The sequence below is a fragment of the Theobroma cacao genome, chromosome 5 (genome assembly GCF_000208745.1).
Source record: "Theobroma cacao cultivar B97-61/B2 chromosome 5, Criollo_cocoa_genome_V2, whole genome shotgun sequence".
Lineage (NCBI taxonomy): Eukaryota > Viridiplantae > Streptophyta > Magnoliopsida > Malvales > Malvaceae > Theobroma > Theobroma cacao.
This window is the reverse complement of record NC_030854.1, coordinates 38,981,978-38,999,412: the sequence shown is the minus strand read 5'-3', so window position 1 is coordinate 38,999,412 and position 17,435 is coordinate 38,981,978. Positions and strand designations below refer to the sequence as shown.

Here is a 17,435-nt window from a genome sequence, read left to right as displayed (position 1 = left end):
GTAGCCCTTTTTAAGAAGATAAACCAGACACCAGCCGCTCCATTCTATAATTAAGAAAAAAACAGACAACAGTGTGGACTTAATTTTACATTATCATATAAAATTCGTAGAGAATGTTTTTCAGTTTTTCTCTTCAGCAGAAAAAAGAATAAAGGCAGATCTTTTCTCTTAAAAGAGAAAAAAAAACTTTACTTAAGAAAAGAAATGGCTTTTCAAACAGTAAAATATAATCCCAAAGTAAAAACTGAAAGGAATCTGATAAATACTGCACTGTAATAATAGCAAGTAGTAATAAAAATTGCTTCCTATCATACCCGGGTTCAGCTGGGGATAATACAGAATTGCTTACTTGCTGGAAACAAAGAGAGACAGGGGGCAGAGACATCCAGACATGTTGCAGTGTATATTTCTCCTATCGGATTCTGGGTACGTAAGAGCTTTTCAATTCAAAGCTTCTTCCTTTCAACTTCCTTCGATCTTTCAACTTCAGTTGCATTTGGGTTGCAATTAAATGAAAAAAAAAATAAAAGTGAGATTGAATATATAATTTGCCATGGATCTTTGTGTATGGCAGAGAGGTGATGCTAGAGAAACAGCTAACAGGGCATCGCGTTGACAGATCAATATGTGATTGGTTTTGGGATCATGCTATTTCTCAAGGTGACGCTTTCAAGGTATCCTATTTGCTATTTCTCATTAATTTTCCCTATTACCTACAAATTTGTTCACTTTTCAATTCCTGGGTCTTCTTTGTTTTCCAGTTTTATAGCCAATTCAGCTTCCTATGCTTGTTTCTTTACAATCTTCATTTTTTTTATACAAGTTTGATCTCTGGGTTTATTTTATTTTCCAATTTCTAGCTACGTTCAATACCCTCTACTCTTCTCTATATTTCTTTGGTAAATCAGTCCAGTTGGTTTAGTTGGTTTCCTTGTTTTGGATTTTCTTCTCACATTTTTAATCTTGGATTGCTATTTGTTTATTAGTCACAGCCAGTGATTGCTTCACCAACTCACTATCTTTTCCAAGTTGTTCGAGAGGGGATTACCTTTTTAGCTTGCACCCAAGTTGAAATGCCACCTTTGATGGGAATTGAGGTAAATATGTTAGAGTTATAAACCTTTGTTGTGTTTGTGTATGCATTGAACAAATTGAAGTTCTTGACATTTAACCACTTGAATTCTAGTTCCTCTGCAGAGTAGCGGATGTCCTCTCAGATTATCTTGGTGGCCTGAATGAAGATGTGATAAAAGATAACTTTGTAATTGTTTATGAGGTATTTGTAACTATCTGTTATGTGCTTTTTGGAATTTTGCAGAAGGCAATCGAAGTGGCTTGGTCTTTCAAGTAGATGCATTGCTAAGATGAATTTATGTGAACTTTAATTGTAGCATTCACCTATGGGACTAGGAAAATTATTGTCTAATGCACAGCAAAGTAGTCTGTCAAATTATGGTCTGTTTCTTCTATGTGCCTGTTTATCACTGGGTGAAATGTGCTCATGATTCATGAACTCCCAAATGTTGCTCAAATTGAACTGAACCAGCATACTTGTTGCAGCTTCTGGATGAGATGATAGACAATGGCTTCCCTCTCACAACTGAACCAAACATTCTGAGAGAGATGATAGCTCCACCAAATATTGTCAGCAAAGTTTTGAGCGTGGTGACTGGTAATAGTTCCAATGTAAGTGATACCCTTCCTGGTGCAACAGGGTCTTGCGTTCCATGGAGGGCAGCAGATCCAAAATATGCAAACAATGAAGTTTATGTTGATCTTGTTGAAGAAATGGACGCAGTTATAAACAGGTCAATTCTCTGATCTGGCTAAAAGTTTCCTTCATATTAACATTGGTCTTTCCAGTTTAGGTTATAAGTTAATGTGCAATAGTTGAAAGTCTCTCTTGTTTATATATATTGCATGGTTTTATACTCAAAGTCTTGAGCTATTTTCTTTTGCATGTACTGGTTAGGGATGGGGTGTTGGTCAAATGTGAAATCTACGGTGAAGTTCAAGTAAACTCCCATCTCTCAGGTCTTCCGGATTTGACACTTTCTTTTGCAAACCCATCCATTCTGGATGATGTGAGATTTCATCCCTGTGTTCGCTTTCGACCTTGGGAATCCCATCAAATTTTGTCATTTGTACCTCCTGACGGAGAGTTTAAGCTAATGAGTTATAGGTTCTCTCTCTCTGTCTCATACATTGTACCTTCTGGTAATCTTCAGCTGAAGGTCGCTGAAAATTAACTGAAAAATATTCTCACTTCTATGTAGAGTTAAAAAGTTGAAGAGTACTCCCATATACGTAAAGCCACAGCTAACATCAGATGCTGGGAAATGCCGTGTTAATGTGTTGGTTGGCATAAGAAATGATCCTGGAAAGACAATCGACTCAATAACTGTGCAGTTTCAACTACCTCCTTGCATTTTATCGGCTGATTTGACTTCAAATCATGGAACTGTAAACATCCTCAGCAACAAGGTATCAACTACTTTCTGAACTTGACATGAAACTTATACATCGATTTAGCACATGACAGTGATCAGTACAATTGGTAGACACTAATAGCAGATCATCTAGAGCTGTATCTCATTATTTGTTTTTGACATGCCTCTGCAGATCTGCTCTTGGTCAATTAATCGGATTCCAAAGGATAAAGCTCCATCATTGTCTGGCACATTAGTGCTTGAGTCAGAATTGGATCGGCTTCATGTTTTTCCCACATTTCGAGTGGGTTTTAGGATTATGGGTGTTGCCCTATCTGGCTTGCAAATAGATAAACTGGATCTAAGGACTGTACCAAATCGTCTGTACAAAGGTTTCAGAGCTCTGACACGAGCAGGGGAATTTGAAGTGAGGTCATAATTTTGAATATTTTTATCAAGATGAGTTGTTGAGGGGCTTGTTTATCAGTGTTCTGATGCGGCTCAATTGCTGCAATTACTTCATTGTTGCTAATTCAGAAACTGCTGTATTTCATATGAAATGGGAACTCATACTGTCAAAAGTCCTTTTTCTTTAGCACTATAAGGACTTAATGATTTCTTTTTGTGCTTCTGAATATGATATTTTGAGGAGCCATCAACATGGACAAGAAGATTGAAAGGATATACAACTGCTACAATGAGAAATAGCTCCAGTACAATGAATCGGGGAAATGATAGACAGATTCAACAACATTGTTAGACTACAATCAAAGGTTGCAAAATGTTTACTTGTTTTGCAAAAAAAATGACAGAAAGTGTAACAAAACAAGAATAAACACCTTATCCCATGGAAAATCCTTAAGTCAAAAGAACTGATCAGCTAGTCACCTTGTTTACCCTAAAAGAATCCATGACTTGGCGCAGATCATTTTCTTCTTCTACAAATACATTTTCTGGTGTTTGTAATCTCAACTCATACAACCTATTGTTTTCAACTCCAAGAACTGAAAGGTAGCGCCGGTTCCATTCCAATCGAGGAACTCTATCTTGTGGCATAACAGCCAGTTCATTGGTGTTTGCATATGACTTTATGTTTACCTAAGGAAAACAGAATTCAATACATATAATCAGAGAAAGGAAACTGCAGATTATGTGTGATGAAAAGATGGTAGTCACCTCCCTCAGTAGAACCTAGTTTGATATTACCTACTTCCAACACAAACTGACTCACCTCAACTTGATAATATAGCTTCCCATCATCAGCAACTCTTGAGGATGTGGAAAGAATATTTGATTCACGCCTCACACCAAGCCTTGTTGACATGAACTCTGTCAAGTACTGCTTCAGCACTTTCTTTCCAGCTTCTTGTGGAGGACCCAAGTCTTCAACAGTCTTATACCTGGAGGATGAAGGGGAGGACATCTCCACAGAGAGATTTTCATCAAGAACATAAGGGTCCCTGAAGAATATATCTGCTCCAGCACCTCGAACTTGAATCCAGTTCTGAGGGTACTTGAATGAATAGCCATCAAACGTATCTATGTATTCCCTTAACCCAACAGATGGTTGAGCAAATGCAAAATCATGCAAACCAACTTCTGAGAAGATACAACTTGACAAGATCAAGGCCATTGCATTCCTCCTTGGGAGTGCAAAAGCTTTAGTCTGATTATATAATAGAAAAAAGAAAAAATATTGTCATGGGAACTGATGGTGAAAATGCTAAGCATTTGATAACAACAAAAATTGCTCAGCACATGCACAAGCCTAGAACCATTTCCATCTGCATTTGAAAGCAGTGTGAATGTGTGAGTTTGTAACCGAAAAGAGAACCAAGAACATTTGCCTGAGAAACTGCATAATTCAACATCTCAAAAGGAAATGGGGCGTACTTTTCCTAATCAGTCACCTCATCAAAATCAAAATTGATGCCTTTTTGTCCCTATCCAACACAACCTATCTCCTACCCCCCTCCTTTCCAAGTGCAATAATCACAAAGGAATTTTCTCTTTCTTAAACTAATCTTCTATCATATGACTACACTGAATGTTCTCTTCTTTTAAACATACCTAAGATTCCTACAATGACCCACCCGGCAAAACAACTCAAAGATGCTTTCTTTTCACTCTTTTTCATGTATTCTCTACATTTAAACGCTAAAAAAGTCGGAAATTTACATAGCCAAACACATCAGTAGCTAAAAATTTATCAACGAAATGAAAGAAATTACAAAAGCAATGAGACTAATGACAATGGTGGGGGGAGGGACCAGTGTGGAAATGGTTTACCTTTTGGGTTTTGCGAGTGCTGATACAAGAAGAAGAAGAAGGGAATGGCGTAGAAAGGCGAGTTGGAAGGGTGGGTCGACTCGGGGGTAAGAGCGAGTCAAGTATGGTAGCCATTTTCCGATAGCGCGCATGACTGGCAGCGGGAACGAAAGGATAGAGTTTGGCGTAGATCAGATGTGGGTCAATAACACTGTGATACATACGTGGCAGTTCACGAATGGTTCAATCATTAAATTGGATATCACAGTGTTATTCGGTTCAACATCTTTTCTTTGGTTCCTCAATTTGAAATAATTGATCAAAATTAATTAAATTCGCTTAATTTGAATTACTTTTATTATGTTAATATTAATCGGTTAAGAACAATAAATTATTCAATTATTTGGATCTATTTTTTATGATTAAATCTACAATCAAATTAATCAAAAAATCAATTATTAATAATATATTTTAATACATATAAATCTTATTAATCAAAAATAACTTATTGAAACCAAAATAACTGATTGGATTTATCGAAAAAAATTGGTTTTCATTATATTTTATTTTTATTATAATTTGATTGATTTTGATTATTTATTATGAGGGTTTGATTAATTCGATTCTTAAAATTGTAAAATGAAATTAATTGAATTGACTAAATGTTTATCTCTACACAAATCAATTCAAAAATTTGTTAAAAATAAATCAAAAATGAGATTTTAACACTTTTTTCAAAATCAAGAGAAAATAAATTATTTGATTTGAACTTGATTACAACAAAAAGATCGGATTTAGTATATGCTTAAAAAAATAAAAATATTAACAAAATCAATCATTTAGTGCCATTGCTAGTAAACATAAAATTCACATGAATTACACGTGTGCAAAAGGATTAGGACAAGTACATCACAAAATGCCAAATGGGAGTCCATCATTGACACGTAAGAATTGAAATTCGTGATGGTGGGATCAAACCTATCCATTCCAATTTGTCCGTCTGCCCTTTTTGCACACTTGGCTGTGCTTTAGTTGCCACCGTGGCAAATCTACTTTAGTCAACAAAAGTTCAAATTTTCCCTATTCAATGTTCCACGTGGCATCTTCCCATATTGTACACTTGTCATTGCTGGTTGATGAGGCGAAGCAAGAAAAAGTCCGCACCGATGCAACCTCAGACCATTTTCAAATGACACTTGGCAAAATTTAAATGGTGGAAAAAATGTAAATATTTTTCCATGAGGTACAGGAAAAGGAGTCGATTTTTTTCGGTGTCGTCATCTTTATTTAAAATATTAACAATTATAATATGATGTAATTATAAACGGATTAAAATTTAAAATTTATAAACGCATATAGAATGTGATTTATTGATATATTTACGGAACAAATAAAGCAAATCATATTATATAATTGACATAATAATGTAATTAACAAAAAATAAATAAATATATTATATATGAATTAAATAAAATATGATGTATTTAATATACCAAATTGTGTGTCTTAATTGTATACACGTCACCAACATTATCTTCCTCTACTTTTGAGATATTGATTTTTTCCGAGCAAACCGGTCACGTGCTCTAATCGTTTTCTATTTGGGGCATAGATAAGCGCAATATTTCCAAAAATAGATTAATAAAAAAGGGATTTTTAATTTTGGACATCATACTAAAATCTTTGGTAAAAAGTCTGAATAAATAAATAAATAAAATAAAAATAGATCAGAAATTTATGGCTAAAAATTTTTGATAAAAATGTCTTTGTGATTTTGTTGAGAATTACAAAAAGTAAAGATATTTCAAGATAATTTTTGTTTATTGGAAATAAATAAAAAAAAGAAAAGAAGGAAAATAGCAATGGGGAGGCCTAATATATATAGAAATCGTTTTCCTGTGGGTTTCGTTTCATCCTGTTCTGTTTCTCTGTGTCTTCTTCCATGACTTGGGAGACCATTCTCACCTGTCAAGCAAGGACAGAAATCTGTGTCTCGGAATCTCATGTCCTCCAGAAAAGGAAAGGATAAGAACCCCATCGTTAGTTTTCAATCCCTTTCATAGAAGAAAGAAGAAGGAAGAAGGAAGAAGGAATTCGTGCTTTGTTCTTCTCTATGTCCATATCGTTGTAGTTTCAGTCGTTGATTATGAACGCCATCAATATCCTCAGCAAATCCACCATGAAGCTTCCTTCGAGGGTCCTGAGCCTCAGAAACGCATCGTTTTTGGGGCTCAGGTATTCGTTTAATCCCCCTTGCTGTGAAGAAAAGCTTACCTGCAAGAGCAAGGCTATTCTGTTGATATTCAATCAAAACTCTCAATTCCACGCCTACCCTTCTCGATTCTTAGGCTTTCAACGCATTCTCAACAATACCCAGAGGTTGTATTGCTTACCAAGTTCAGGTTTTGCCCAACCCAGGGCGGTTTCAAGGCCTTACCGTGTCTCTGTTGAAGCCAGGGTAGCATCGAGGGTAAGGGATCTCTCAACATCGGTTGAAACCCGCGTAAACGACAAGAATTTCGAGAGAATTTTTGTGCAAGACGGCATTAATGTGAAGCCACTTGTTGTTGAAAGGATTGACAAGGATGAGAGCATTGTAGGAGGAGATCAAGTCCCTCTCACTGAAGATGAAAACAACGTGAATAATATTAGGGTGGGTTTGGAGGAGGGAAAAGCTGGAATTTCAGTTGAGATCGACATCGAAAAGGAGGCATGGGATTTGTTGAGAGGTGCAGTTGTAACATATTGTGGAACCCCTGTTGGTACAGTGGCTGCAAATGATCCGGCTGATAAGCTGCCTTTGAATTATGATCAGGTTTTCATTCGTGATTTTTTGCCTTCGGCTTTGGCTTTCTTGCTTAAAGGTGAAGGAGAGATTGTCAAGAATTTTCTCCTCCATACCTTGCAGTTGCAGGTATATATATATTTGTGCATATTCTCCTTAATGTTATGAAAAATCAAATGCTAGGAAAGTTCATCCTAGGATGTTTCAGTTTCAATGGTTTTTCTAACTGTCTGTTAAGCAATTCAAGACATGTTTTTCTTAATTTTTTTTGGACGTAGCTAGATTCCTTTTTTCTTTTCATGTTCTTCTTTAAAGTTCTTAATGCATGTTTCATGCGCCCATTAAGGAGAATCTTTCTTCACCTCGTGTGAAACAAATGCAATGCACATATTCACCATAAAGACAGTATATCGTGCCTTTAGATTCCTTGTTTGAGCTCAATTTGATACCTCTTTTGCATATGCTGGGAGCTTGAGACACATCCACATGCAATGCGGAGGTTTTTGTGTGTTTTGCTATGTAGATTAACCTTTCTACTGATCAGACTGGCAAAATTATCTATTTGGTACTTGACAAACCTTTATGTTGTTTTGGGTCTAGAGTTGGGAGAAAACTGTTGACTGCTATAGTCCCGGACAGGGTTTGATGCCGGCGAGCTTTAAGGTTAGAACTGTACCTCTTGATGATAATAAGTTTGAGGAAGTGCTAGATCCGGATTTTGGTGAGTCAGCTATTGGTCGTGTTGCACCAGTGGACTCTGGTTAGTATATTGCAACTTTGTCGACCTTTTACTACAACAGCTTGCTAGTTTTAGGAAATGAGGATGCTGAGCTGTTCATGCTTAGCAATTTTCATGTGCCTCTGCTTCTTCAGAAGTGATTTTTTTTTTTTAAAGTTCTTGCTCTACAAGAACTATCAGATAAAAGTGGCTGAGTTTATTGAACTGACTTTGTTGATAGGATTGTGGTGGATTATATTGTTGAGGGCATACGGGAAGATCACTGGTGATTATGCATTGCAAGAGAGAGTGGATGTTCAAACAGGAATAAAACTAATCCTCAATTTGTGTTTAGCTGATGGATTTGATATGTTTCCGTCTCTGTTAGTCACCGATGGATCCTGCATGATAGACAGAAGGATGGGTATTCATGGTCATCCCCTTGAGATCCAAGTGAGTTCATTTGTTTGAAATTTTTCAAATTTCCCAACAACAACATCAAACAAAGTTGCTTTGCATTGCTGTTAAATGTATTAGATGTGACCTAATTTCAATGAGTTAGGTTGCCATTTTATCTCTGTTACCTCATAAAAGGATGCTATACTAATTTTGTAGACCATAATCGTTTTTGATTTCTTGCTCGTTATCTCTCTTCCCACAAGGTGTTGGACCCTGCCTCATTTTATAACAGAGGCGTTTGTCTGGCTCTGTTGAAATTGTTGTCTCTTATTTCGGTTTTATTTTGCCTGCTTAATCTTTGGTTCCCTTAACCGGTCACATGCTTGATCTACAGGCTTTGTTTTATGCTGCTCTACGTTGCTCTCGTGAGATGCTCACAGTAAATGATGGTTCAAAGAATTTGGTGAGGGCCATCAACAATAGACTCAGTGCACTATCATTCCACATCAGAGAATATTATTGGGTTGACATGAAAAAAATCAATGAGATTTACCGTTATAAAACTGAAGAGTACTCCTTGGATGCTATCAACAAGTTCAATATTTATCCCGAACAAATTCCTTCATGGCTTATGGACTGGATACCTGGAGAAGGTGGGTATCTACTTGGCAATCTACAGCCAGCTCACATGGATTTTAGGTTCTTCACGCTTGGGAATCTCTGGTCCGTTGTTTCATCACTGGGTACTCCAAAACAGAATGAAGCTATTCTGAATTTAATCGAAGCCAAATGGGATGATATTGTGGGGCAAATGCCTCTCAAGATATGCTATCCTGCAGTGGAGAATGAGGAGTGGCGCATAATTACTGGCTGTGACCCGAAGAATACGTGAGCGCCTTGGCCTTATTATGAAGACTCTCTCTCTCTCTCTCTCTCTCTCTCTTTATATATATATAACTAGATATNTGATAGACTCTCTCTCTCTCTCTCTCTCTCTCTTTATATATATATAACTAGATATCTTTTAATGTATTATCTACTGACACTGTGTGCTTAATGAACTTGTGCAGCCCTTGGTCCTATCATAATGGTGGATCTTGGCCAACACTTCTTTGGCAGGTAAGTTGAATTTTCATGGAGTTTGGCATGGCCTTTGTCAAGAATGGTCTCTAATCTTTTGGAGATGACTTAATATTTGGTTTTGTTTTAAAAATGCATCTTTGCCGTGTGAGGCGTGTTTGAATACCTTGAATTATTTCATGCAGTTAAACTCAATCTAAATCTTATATTACTCTTTCAGTTTACTTTGGCATGCATCAAGATGGGCAGATTAGAACTAGCCCAGAAGGCAGTTTCTTTGGCAGAGAAAAGGCTTGCAATAGATCGTTGGCCTGAATATTATGACACCCGAGCCGGGAAGTTTATTGGAAAGCAATCTCGACTTTACCAGACATGGACCATTGCTGGTTTCCTGACCTCAAGATTGATGTTGGAGAATCCAGAGATGGCTTCCTTGTTGTTCTGGGAGGAGGACTATGAGCTTCTTGAGATCTGTGTTTGTGCACTTAGCAAAAGCGGCCGGAAGAAATGCTCTCGTGGTGCTGCTAAATCTCAGATACTTGTGTAATTGAAAACCATTCTTTTGAAGGCAAGAGAGCCTTTGAACTGTACAGCCAGGAGTTATAGGGTAGTGTAATAAGAGTCTGATAAGCAATTTTCAAACCTTAAAAAGTTCAACATACAGGTTTGTAGTACAGACTAGTGTAGTATAGTTACACGTGTTATTTGTTGGATCAACCAGAGAAGTTGATAGGCATTGAAAATGTAAATGGGTGGGATCAACAGAGCCTGAACTTATATATCATGGCTTGTCCCAGGGTTATTGCACTGTATATTGTTTAACAATTTTCATTATCAGAAGGCAGTACAGCAACATATTCATTTTTCTTCCCTATATTGGCTTTAAGATAGAAGTTACGAGTTCTAACTATTGGCTATCTTTGGGTTTATCGTGCTACTAAAATTAATAGTTTTTTTTTGTATTTATAAATTAAAGAATCAATATGTTATGGAGATATTTTTACGTTTATCTTGTTGTTTAAATTATTTGTTTTTCCTTGTATTTAATTATTTATTTTTCTTCATATTTAATAAATTAAAAGATCAATATATAAGATCCACATAGGTGTTGGCACTTGGCAAGACCACATAGTGCAACTCGTGACAAAATGATTCAAACACTAATAGAACAAGAAGCCTTGCGGTCTATGGTTACTAGATAATGTACACTGCTAGGAAAATAGCTCCATTTACCATCAAACACTACTCCCTTCAATGGGTCCAAAGCCACTCTACCTGGACAAAGATACCCTATACCAACCTATCCAAAGGAGCCAAAGGGCCTGCCATATTAGCCACAAACGTCATCAAGTCCTTCTTTGAGAAGGGCTTGATTAACGATGCACGTGTGCTGTTCGATGAAATGCCTGATAGAGACGTGGTTATGTGGACGGCCATGATTGCTGGCTACACTTCATGCGACCATCAAGTCCATGCCTGGACTGTGTTTTGCGAGATGGTAAATAATGGGGTGAAACCCAATGCTTTTACCTTATCTAGTGTGTTGAAGGCTTGCAAATCCATGCAATGTCTTGCCTGTGGAGGTTTGGTTCATGGGGTGGCTGTAAAGCATGGCTTGGAGGGTTCTTTGTACGTTGATAATGCACTTATGGACATGTATGCTACGTGTTGTGTTAGCATGGAGGATGCATGCTCGGTTTTTAGAGATATGAAGGAGAAAAATATGGTCACTTGGACTACTTTGATCACTGGATACACTCATAGAGGTGATGGCTATGGTGGACTTCAAGTCTTCAGAGAAATGCTACTGGTATGTCGTTCAAAACAAGCATGATATTATGGAAACTTCCCTTGTTTTATATGTAGTATTAGACATTTTATAATTTACCTTGGTAGTTTCAGTTCTCAAGATTGTATGTTATCCAGCATTTATTGTATATACAAATGTGCTCTCTCGGTCATGTCAAACAACCATATTATTTTGGGTTTGAATTAGTATGCCATGAAATTATTTTGGTTAATGTTTTTTCATTCTTTGGTGAACAGGAGGAAGCAGAGTTGAATCCCCATAGTTTTTCAATTGCGGTTAGAGCTTGTGCTACAATAGGCTCACATACTTTTGGCAGGCAAATACATGCAGCCATCATTAAAAACGGGCTTGGTTCTAATCTTCCTGTCATGAATTCTATACTAGACATGTATTGTAGGTGTGGTTTTTTATCTGAGGCAAATGAATACTTCCGTGAGATGACTGAAAAAAATTTGATCACATGGAACACCTTGATTGCTGGTTATGAAAGACAAGATTCTAAAGAGTCCTTGAATGTATTCTCACAAATGGAATCAGAGGGTTTTAGTCCAAATAGCTTCACATTTACCAGTATTACTGCTGCCTGTGCAAATTTAGCAGTTTTAAATTGCGGGCAACAGGTTCATGGAGGCATTGTTCGCAGAGGTCTCCAAGGGAACTTGGTGCTGGCTAATGCCCTAATTGACATGTATGCCAAGTGTGGAAGCATAGCTGACTCACGCAAAATTTTTAGTGAAATGTCTGAAAGAAATTTGGTCTCTTGGACTTCTATGATGATTGGTTATGGGGCACATGGATACGGGAAACAGGCTGTTGAGTTGTTTGATGAGATGGTCAGGTCTGGAATTAGACCTGACAGGATAGTTTTTATGGCAGTTCTGAGTGCTTGCAGCCATGCCGGACTTGTAGATGAAGGCTTGAGGTGTTTTGAATCAATGAGTAATTATAACATTACCCCTAATCAGGAGATTTATGGGTGTGTTGTCGATTTGCTAGGCCGTGCTGGGAGAGTTGAGGAGGCTTATCAACTGATCGGGAGCATGCCATTTAAGCCTGATGAATCTGTTTGGGGTGCACTTCTTGGTGCTTGTAAGGCACATAAGCTCCCAAATTTGGGCAAATTAGCAGCTTTGAAGGTATTGGATTTGAGGCCAAATAAGGTGGGGGCTTATGTGATGTTGTCAAACATCTATGCTGCTGAGGGCAAGTGGGGGGAATTTGCAAGAATGAGAAAGCTGATGAGAAGGACAGGGAGTAGAAAAGAGGCAGGGAGGAGCTGGATTGAGGTAAGAAATCAGGTTTACAGCTTTGTTGTTGGTGATAAGGTTGGGTCTCGCACAGAGTGGGTGTATGAGGTTTTAGAGTTGCTGATTGTACATATGAAAGAAGCTGGATATATGCCTGATTTAGATTGTTTGATTCATGATCCTGAAGATGGGACTTGAAGAGCAGTAGAAGAGCTTGTTATCCTGAATGATTATCTGGTTCTATGTGAATACCCCTATGTTGGGTAGAATTGTAAGCTTTGAAAATTTTCCTTTGCAGCAGGATTCTTTCTGGAGAAGAGGGCCATTTGTGCTGAGCTTAAATCCAGGAAAGAGAAGGAAACCAAGAAACTACTGCTGAAAGAAAGGAGACTGAACCACAACTGGCTTGGAAACTGAATTGGAGACCAAAATTTTGTACTCCCTTGGAACCATTTTTTCAACAAATTGCTAAGGAAATAGTGATTCATCTTGTACCAATACTATCTGGAAGAAATATATGATCTTCCATTTTGATTCAATAATGGATTCTGATTCCATCAAGTGCAAATTTTTACTTGATGAACATATGAAGTTAAGGACTTTGTACTTACTTCAATCTCAGGCCCGAACTAAGCATATTTCAACTTAAATGGGCAAACGCCACGTGGCCATTGAAACCGGTTTATGGGGTTAAAAGTGGAAAATCAGACACCCCCTTAAACCCTAAAGGCCTTTACCCCCACATAAAAAAAGAAAAGAAAAGCCCTAAGCCAACAGAGTAGCCCAGCCGGAGCATAAAAAAGCCGGTGGGTAATCTTTCTCGCCACCGGCAAAACACCCAAACACCGGCGTCGAGTTAGTCAAGCTCGCAAGCAGTAAAGGTTTCAACTTTTTGGTGTTAGATGAAATGGGAGAAAAGGGCAAGAAAAGTAAAACAATGTCAATATCTCAGAGTGCAGCTAAAGAACATAAAGAGCAGCTTGAAAGGCTTCAGAAAAAGGTTTCTTCTTTTGTTCTATGTTTTTTATGTTTTGGGTTTCTGGATTTTTGTCTTAAATTCTTCTTCTTTCTATCTTTCTTTGGCTCATTGCGAAAGATTTTATCTTTTCTTTTATTGGTTTTACAGGACCCAGAGTTCTATCAGTATTTGCAACAACATGGCAAAGACCTTCTTACGTTTGATGATGAGGATATTGATGTAAGTTACGAAAATTATGTTCAAGGTTTTTGTTTGTTTCAAATGGCTGCATAAATTACAGGTGCAATTTCAATTGTTTCAATCTTTTGTAGGATGACGTTGATGTTGACATGGAAGATCCAGAAACCCAGTTGGGCGATGAGACTCATGAGCATGGTATCGCTGAGGAGGGGGAGAAACCGTCCAAAAATGTTGTAACTACTGCAATGGTTGATTCTTGGTGTAATTCAATTCGAGAGGATGGAAAACTAAGTGCGGTTCGTTCTCTTATGAGAGCTTTCAGGACTGCTTGTCACTACGGTGATGATACTGGGAACGACTCATCAGCAAAGTTTAGTGTCATGTCCAGCAGTGTATTTAACAAGATAATGTTGTTTACACTATCTGAAATGGATAGAGTTCTCCGCAAATTGTTGAAACTTCCTGCTTCTGGTGGAAAGAAAGAGACCATAAATGAGCTAATGAATACAAAACAATGGAAGAGCTACAACCACTTAGTGAAGTCATATCTTGGAAATGCCTTACACGTTTTGAACCAAATGACTGACACGAAAATGATATCATTCACTTTACGGCGTCTCCAATATTCATCTATATTTTTGGCTGCTTTTCCAAGCCTTTTGAGGAAATACATTAAGGTATGGAGGAAGCTATATAGAATTTTTTTTTTTCGAAGTCAATTATTTTTTTGCAGTTATTGCTTGTTTATGGTCCACTTGTGGTCGTGGACCTGCAGTCTTGAACCAGCAACATTAGCAGTTGGAATGTGGAATCCTTTTGTACTTTCTATAGCCTGTGTGTATGAAATTAGTTTATCAGTTAGGATCATTCGAGGTTTAATTTGTTCCTATCTGGAGAATATTGTCTTTCAATGTTTGAGGAATATAGAACATGGTCATGAGTTGGTAGTGATTGCAGTGACTGCTTGTTCCTTAATTGGTATTTTTTTTTTTTGTTTTAAATAATGTGGTAAGTAAGATATAAGATTTTCCTCTCTTTTTTCCAGGTCGCACTTCACTTTTGGGGTACAGGAGGCGGTGCTCTGCCTGTTGTCTCCTTTCTATTTCTTAGAGATCTTTGCGTTCGCCTAGGATCTGATTGCCTAGATGAATGTATCAGAGGGATATACAAGGCCTATGTTTTGAACTGCCACTTCATGAATGCAGTAAAATTGCAGCACATCCAGTTTCTTGCCAATTGTGTCATAGAACTTATTCGAGTGGACCTTCCAACTGCATATCAACATGCATTTGTTTTCATCCGACAATTGGCAATGCTTCTGCGGGATGCACTCAATATGAAAACTAAGGCATTATTCACACTTTTTTGCTTATAAAAGTTTACTTCTGTAATTAATTATTTATCATCTGTGTCTTTGAGTCTAAATCTTGTGATATAGTGGAAGATCATGTGCAACCCATTTTCTTTTTTGCAGTTTTTTGGTGTTTGTTCCGTTTTTGTTTTGCCTGAACAATGCCCATGTCTCAAATTGCAGGAAGCATTCCGAAAGGTTTATGAGTGGAAGTTTATGAACTGTCTTGAACTTTGGACTGGAGCTATTTGTGCCTACAGCTCAGAAGCTGATTTTAAACCCCTTGCTTATCCATTGACCCAAATTATATCTGGGGTTGCCCGTCTAGTTCCAACTGCTCGATATTTTTCGCTCAGATTGAGGTGTGTTAGAATGCTCAACCGGATTGCTGCGTCTACTGGTAATTTTATTCCTGTTTCTATGCTTCTTTTGGACATGCTGGAGATGAAAGAATTAAATAGACCTCCCACTGGTGGTGTTGGCAAAGCTGTTGATTTGCGTACGACACTGAAGGTATTTTTGAAACATGGTTTATTTTATTCCAATTTATAGAAAGCAGCTCTATTCCTGTGTAAAATTAGACAATTTTCTGTTTCAGGTAAGCAAGCCCATTCTGAAGACACGAGCCTTTCAGGAGGCATGTGTAATTTCTGTGGTTGAAGAGCTTGCTGAACATTTAGCTCAATGGAGCTATTCTGTTGCTTTCTTTGAATTGTCTTTTATTCCAGCTCAGAGGTTGCGTTCCTTCTGCAAATCTACTAAAGTTGAAAGATTCCGCAAAGAAATGAGGCATCTTATTCGTCAGGTACATCCTTTAGATTGATTAGCATATGTGTCCTCCATGTGCTGGAGATGTCTCAAAATTGGATTTATGGAAAAAGAATTCCACGTTAGGTTTGTGAATCTGTTATTTATAAGCATGCTTCTTTACATGTTGCTAATTTTTGGGGTGCATGCTACTGATTGTGTCATGTCTTTCACATCAGATTGAGGCTAATACTGAGTTTACTAATAAAAGGCGTGCGTCAATTACATTTCTACCAAATGATCAAGCAGCAACTTCTTTTCTTGAGGTCTGTGGAATTATTATTTCTTAATTTTTCCATTGTATGCTCTTGCCTTTATCCTATTTAAGCTTGTGAGCTGCATGATGATGTTTAAGCTTGTGATCCGTTGACAGCTTCAGTTTACATAGATTTGGTATCATGAAGATTTACTAAGCTTTTTGTTGATCATAGGATGAAAAGAAGGTGGGGACTAGTCCTCTTTCACAATATGTCGTAACTCTGCGCCAAAGAGCACAACAAAGAAATGATTCAATGATGGAATCCAGGTTTATGATCTTGCTCTTTCATTGAGTGCATCCCTATATATATTGTAATTGTGTTAAAGACACCTAGTTTACGTAGCATGCATGTATTTTCAGTGTTCTCGTGGGTGAAAAGTCTGCTGTCTTTGGGAGTAAGCTTGATCGGATACCAGCTAGTGATGAAGAAGATGATATCAGGAACAAGGATGAGGATGAGGACGGTGCTTCTGTTTTTAGTTCCTCCTGGTTACCTGGAGGTGATATCAAGTATGGATCGTCATATTTACATCTCTTCCTCCCCCTCTCTCTCTCACACGCACATTTGTGCAAAAAGATATACATGCACTCGTGCACTCAATTTCTTTCCTATCCATGATTGTGTATTTTGTTTTTTCTTTCTGAAACCATTGTCGTCCAACAGGGCCAAGCTTCCTAAAGAGGAGGAGAAGAAGAAGAAAAAGAAGAGAAAGATGGAACAAGAGGTAGATGAAGATATTGTGGAAGACTTAGTACTTAGTTCAGATGAAGATGCATCTTTGAGTGACTCCCCATCTACTGAGGAAGATGACAGTGAAGAGCAGCCGGGCAGCAGACAGCAGAGCAAGAAGCAAAAACCAAAGAATATGTCAAAGAAGAATGTAAGATCTCATTCAAATAAATCAAAGAAGAGAAGGAGATCTGGTTGAGGAAACCTTGTCATTGACCATTCCTATGGTCCTTGTATGTGTTGGTTATTTGATTCTTGTTTTTAATCTCTTTTTGATTATGGCTTATTGATTTTTCCATTAATTTATATATTACTGAATTTCTTCTGTTTACGTACCTATTGATACACTGACACACAATCTGGGCTGTCGAATCACTCGGAACGAGTATTAAA

At 37.5% G+C, this 17,435-nt stretch overlaps 5 protein-coding genes across 6 annotated transcripts; 4 read left to right on the top strand and 1 right to left on the bottom strand.

Moving 5' to 3' along the window:
- LOC18600602 (AP-3 complex subunit mu) lies at positions 270-3,050 on the top strand. Of its 2 annotated transcripts, XM_007031143.2 has the most exons (8): positions 276-426; positions 575-674; positions 987-1,097; positions 1,187-1,276; positions 1,561-1,808; positions 1,973-2,182; positions 2,277-2,484; positions 2,623-3,050. In XM_007031143.2, exons 1-8 carry the CDS (start codon positions 392-394, stop codon positions 2,866-2,868), a joined length of 1,248 nt encoding a protein of 415 aa, XP_007031205.2. In that variant the 5' UTR covers positions 276-391; the 3' UTR covers positions 2,869-3,050. The 2 variants fall into 2 exon arrangements, with proteins under 2 accessions (XP_007031206.2, XP_007031205.2); XM_007031144.2 differs by lacking the exon at positions 1,973-2,182 and having other exon boundaries at positions 270-426.
- Positions 3,123-4,913, bottom strand: LOC18600601 (psbP domain-containing protein 1, chloroplastic). Its single transcript, XM_007031141.2, has 3 exons — positions 4,719-4,913; positions 3,661-4,095; positions 3,123-3,527 (listed from the first exon to the last, which is right to left on the bottom strand). The coding sequence occupies exons 1-3, from the start codon at positions 4,830-4,832 to the stop codon at positions 3,306-3,308; spliced, it is 771 nt and encodes a 256-aa protein (XP_007031203.2). The 5' UTR covers positions 4,833-4,913; the 3' UTR covers positions 3,123-3,305.
- LOC18600600 (alkaline/neutral invertase A, mitochondrial) lies at positions 6,607-10,553 on the top strand. Its single transcript, XM_007031139.2, has 6 exons — positions 6,607-7,611; positions 8,083-8,242; positions 8,442-8,653; positions 8,994-9,487; positions 9,670-9,718; positions 9,900-10,553. The coding sequence occupies exons 1-6, from the start codon at positions 6,844-6,846 to the stop codon at positions 10,224-10,226; spliced, it is 2,010 nt and encodes a 669-aa protein (XP_007031201.2). The 5' UTR covers positions 6,607-6,843; the 3' UTR covers positions 10,227-10,553.
- LOC18600599 (putative pentatricopeptide repeat-containing protein At1g56570) lies at positions 10,800-13,321 on the top strand. Its single transcript, XM_007031138.2, has 2 exons — positions 10,800-11,489; positions 11,726-13,321. Exons 1-2 carry the CDS (start codon positions 10,881-10,883, stop codon positions 12,932-12,934), a joined length of 1,818 nt encoding a protein of 605 aa, XP_007031200.2. The 5' UTR covers positions 10,800-10,880; the 3' UTR covers positions 12,935-13,321.
- On the top strand, positions 13,408-17,360 carry LOC18600598 (nucleolar complex protein 2 homolog). The gene is made up of 10 exons (XM_007031133.2): positions 13,408-13,736; positions 13,863-13,934; positions 14,027-14,572; positions 14,941-15,243; positions 15,430-15,759; positions 15,845-16,051; positions 16,233-16,319; positions 16,485-16,579; positions 16,673-16,822; positions 16,977-17,360. The coding sequence occupies exons 1-10, from the start codon at positions 13,644-13,646 to the stop codon at positions 17,239-17,241; spliced, it is 2,148 nt and encodes a 715-aa protein (XP_007031195.2). The 5' UTR covers positions 13,408-13,643; the 3' UTR covers positions 17,242-17,360.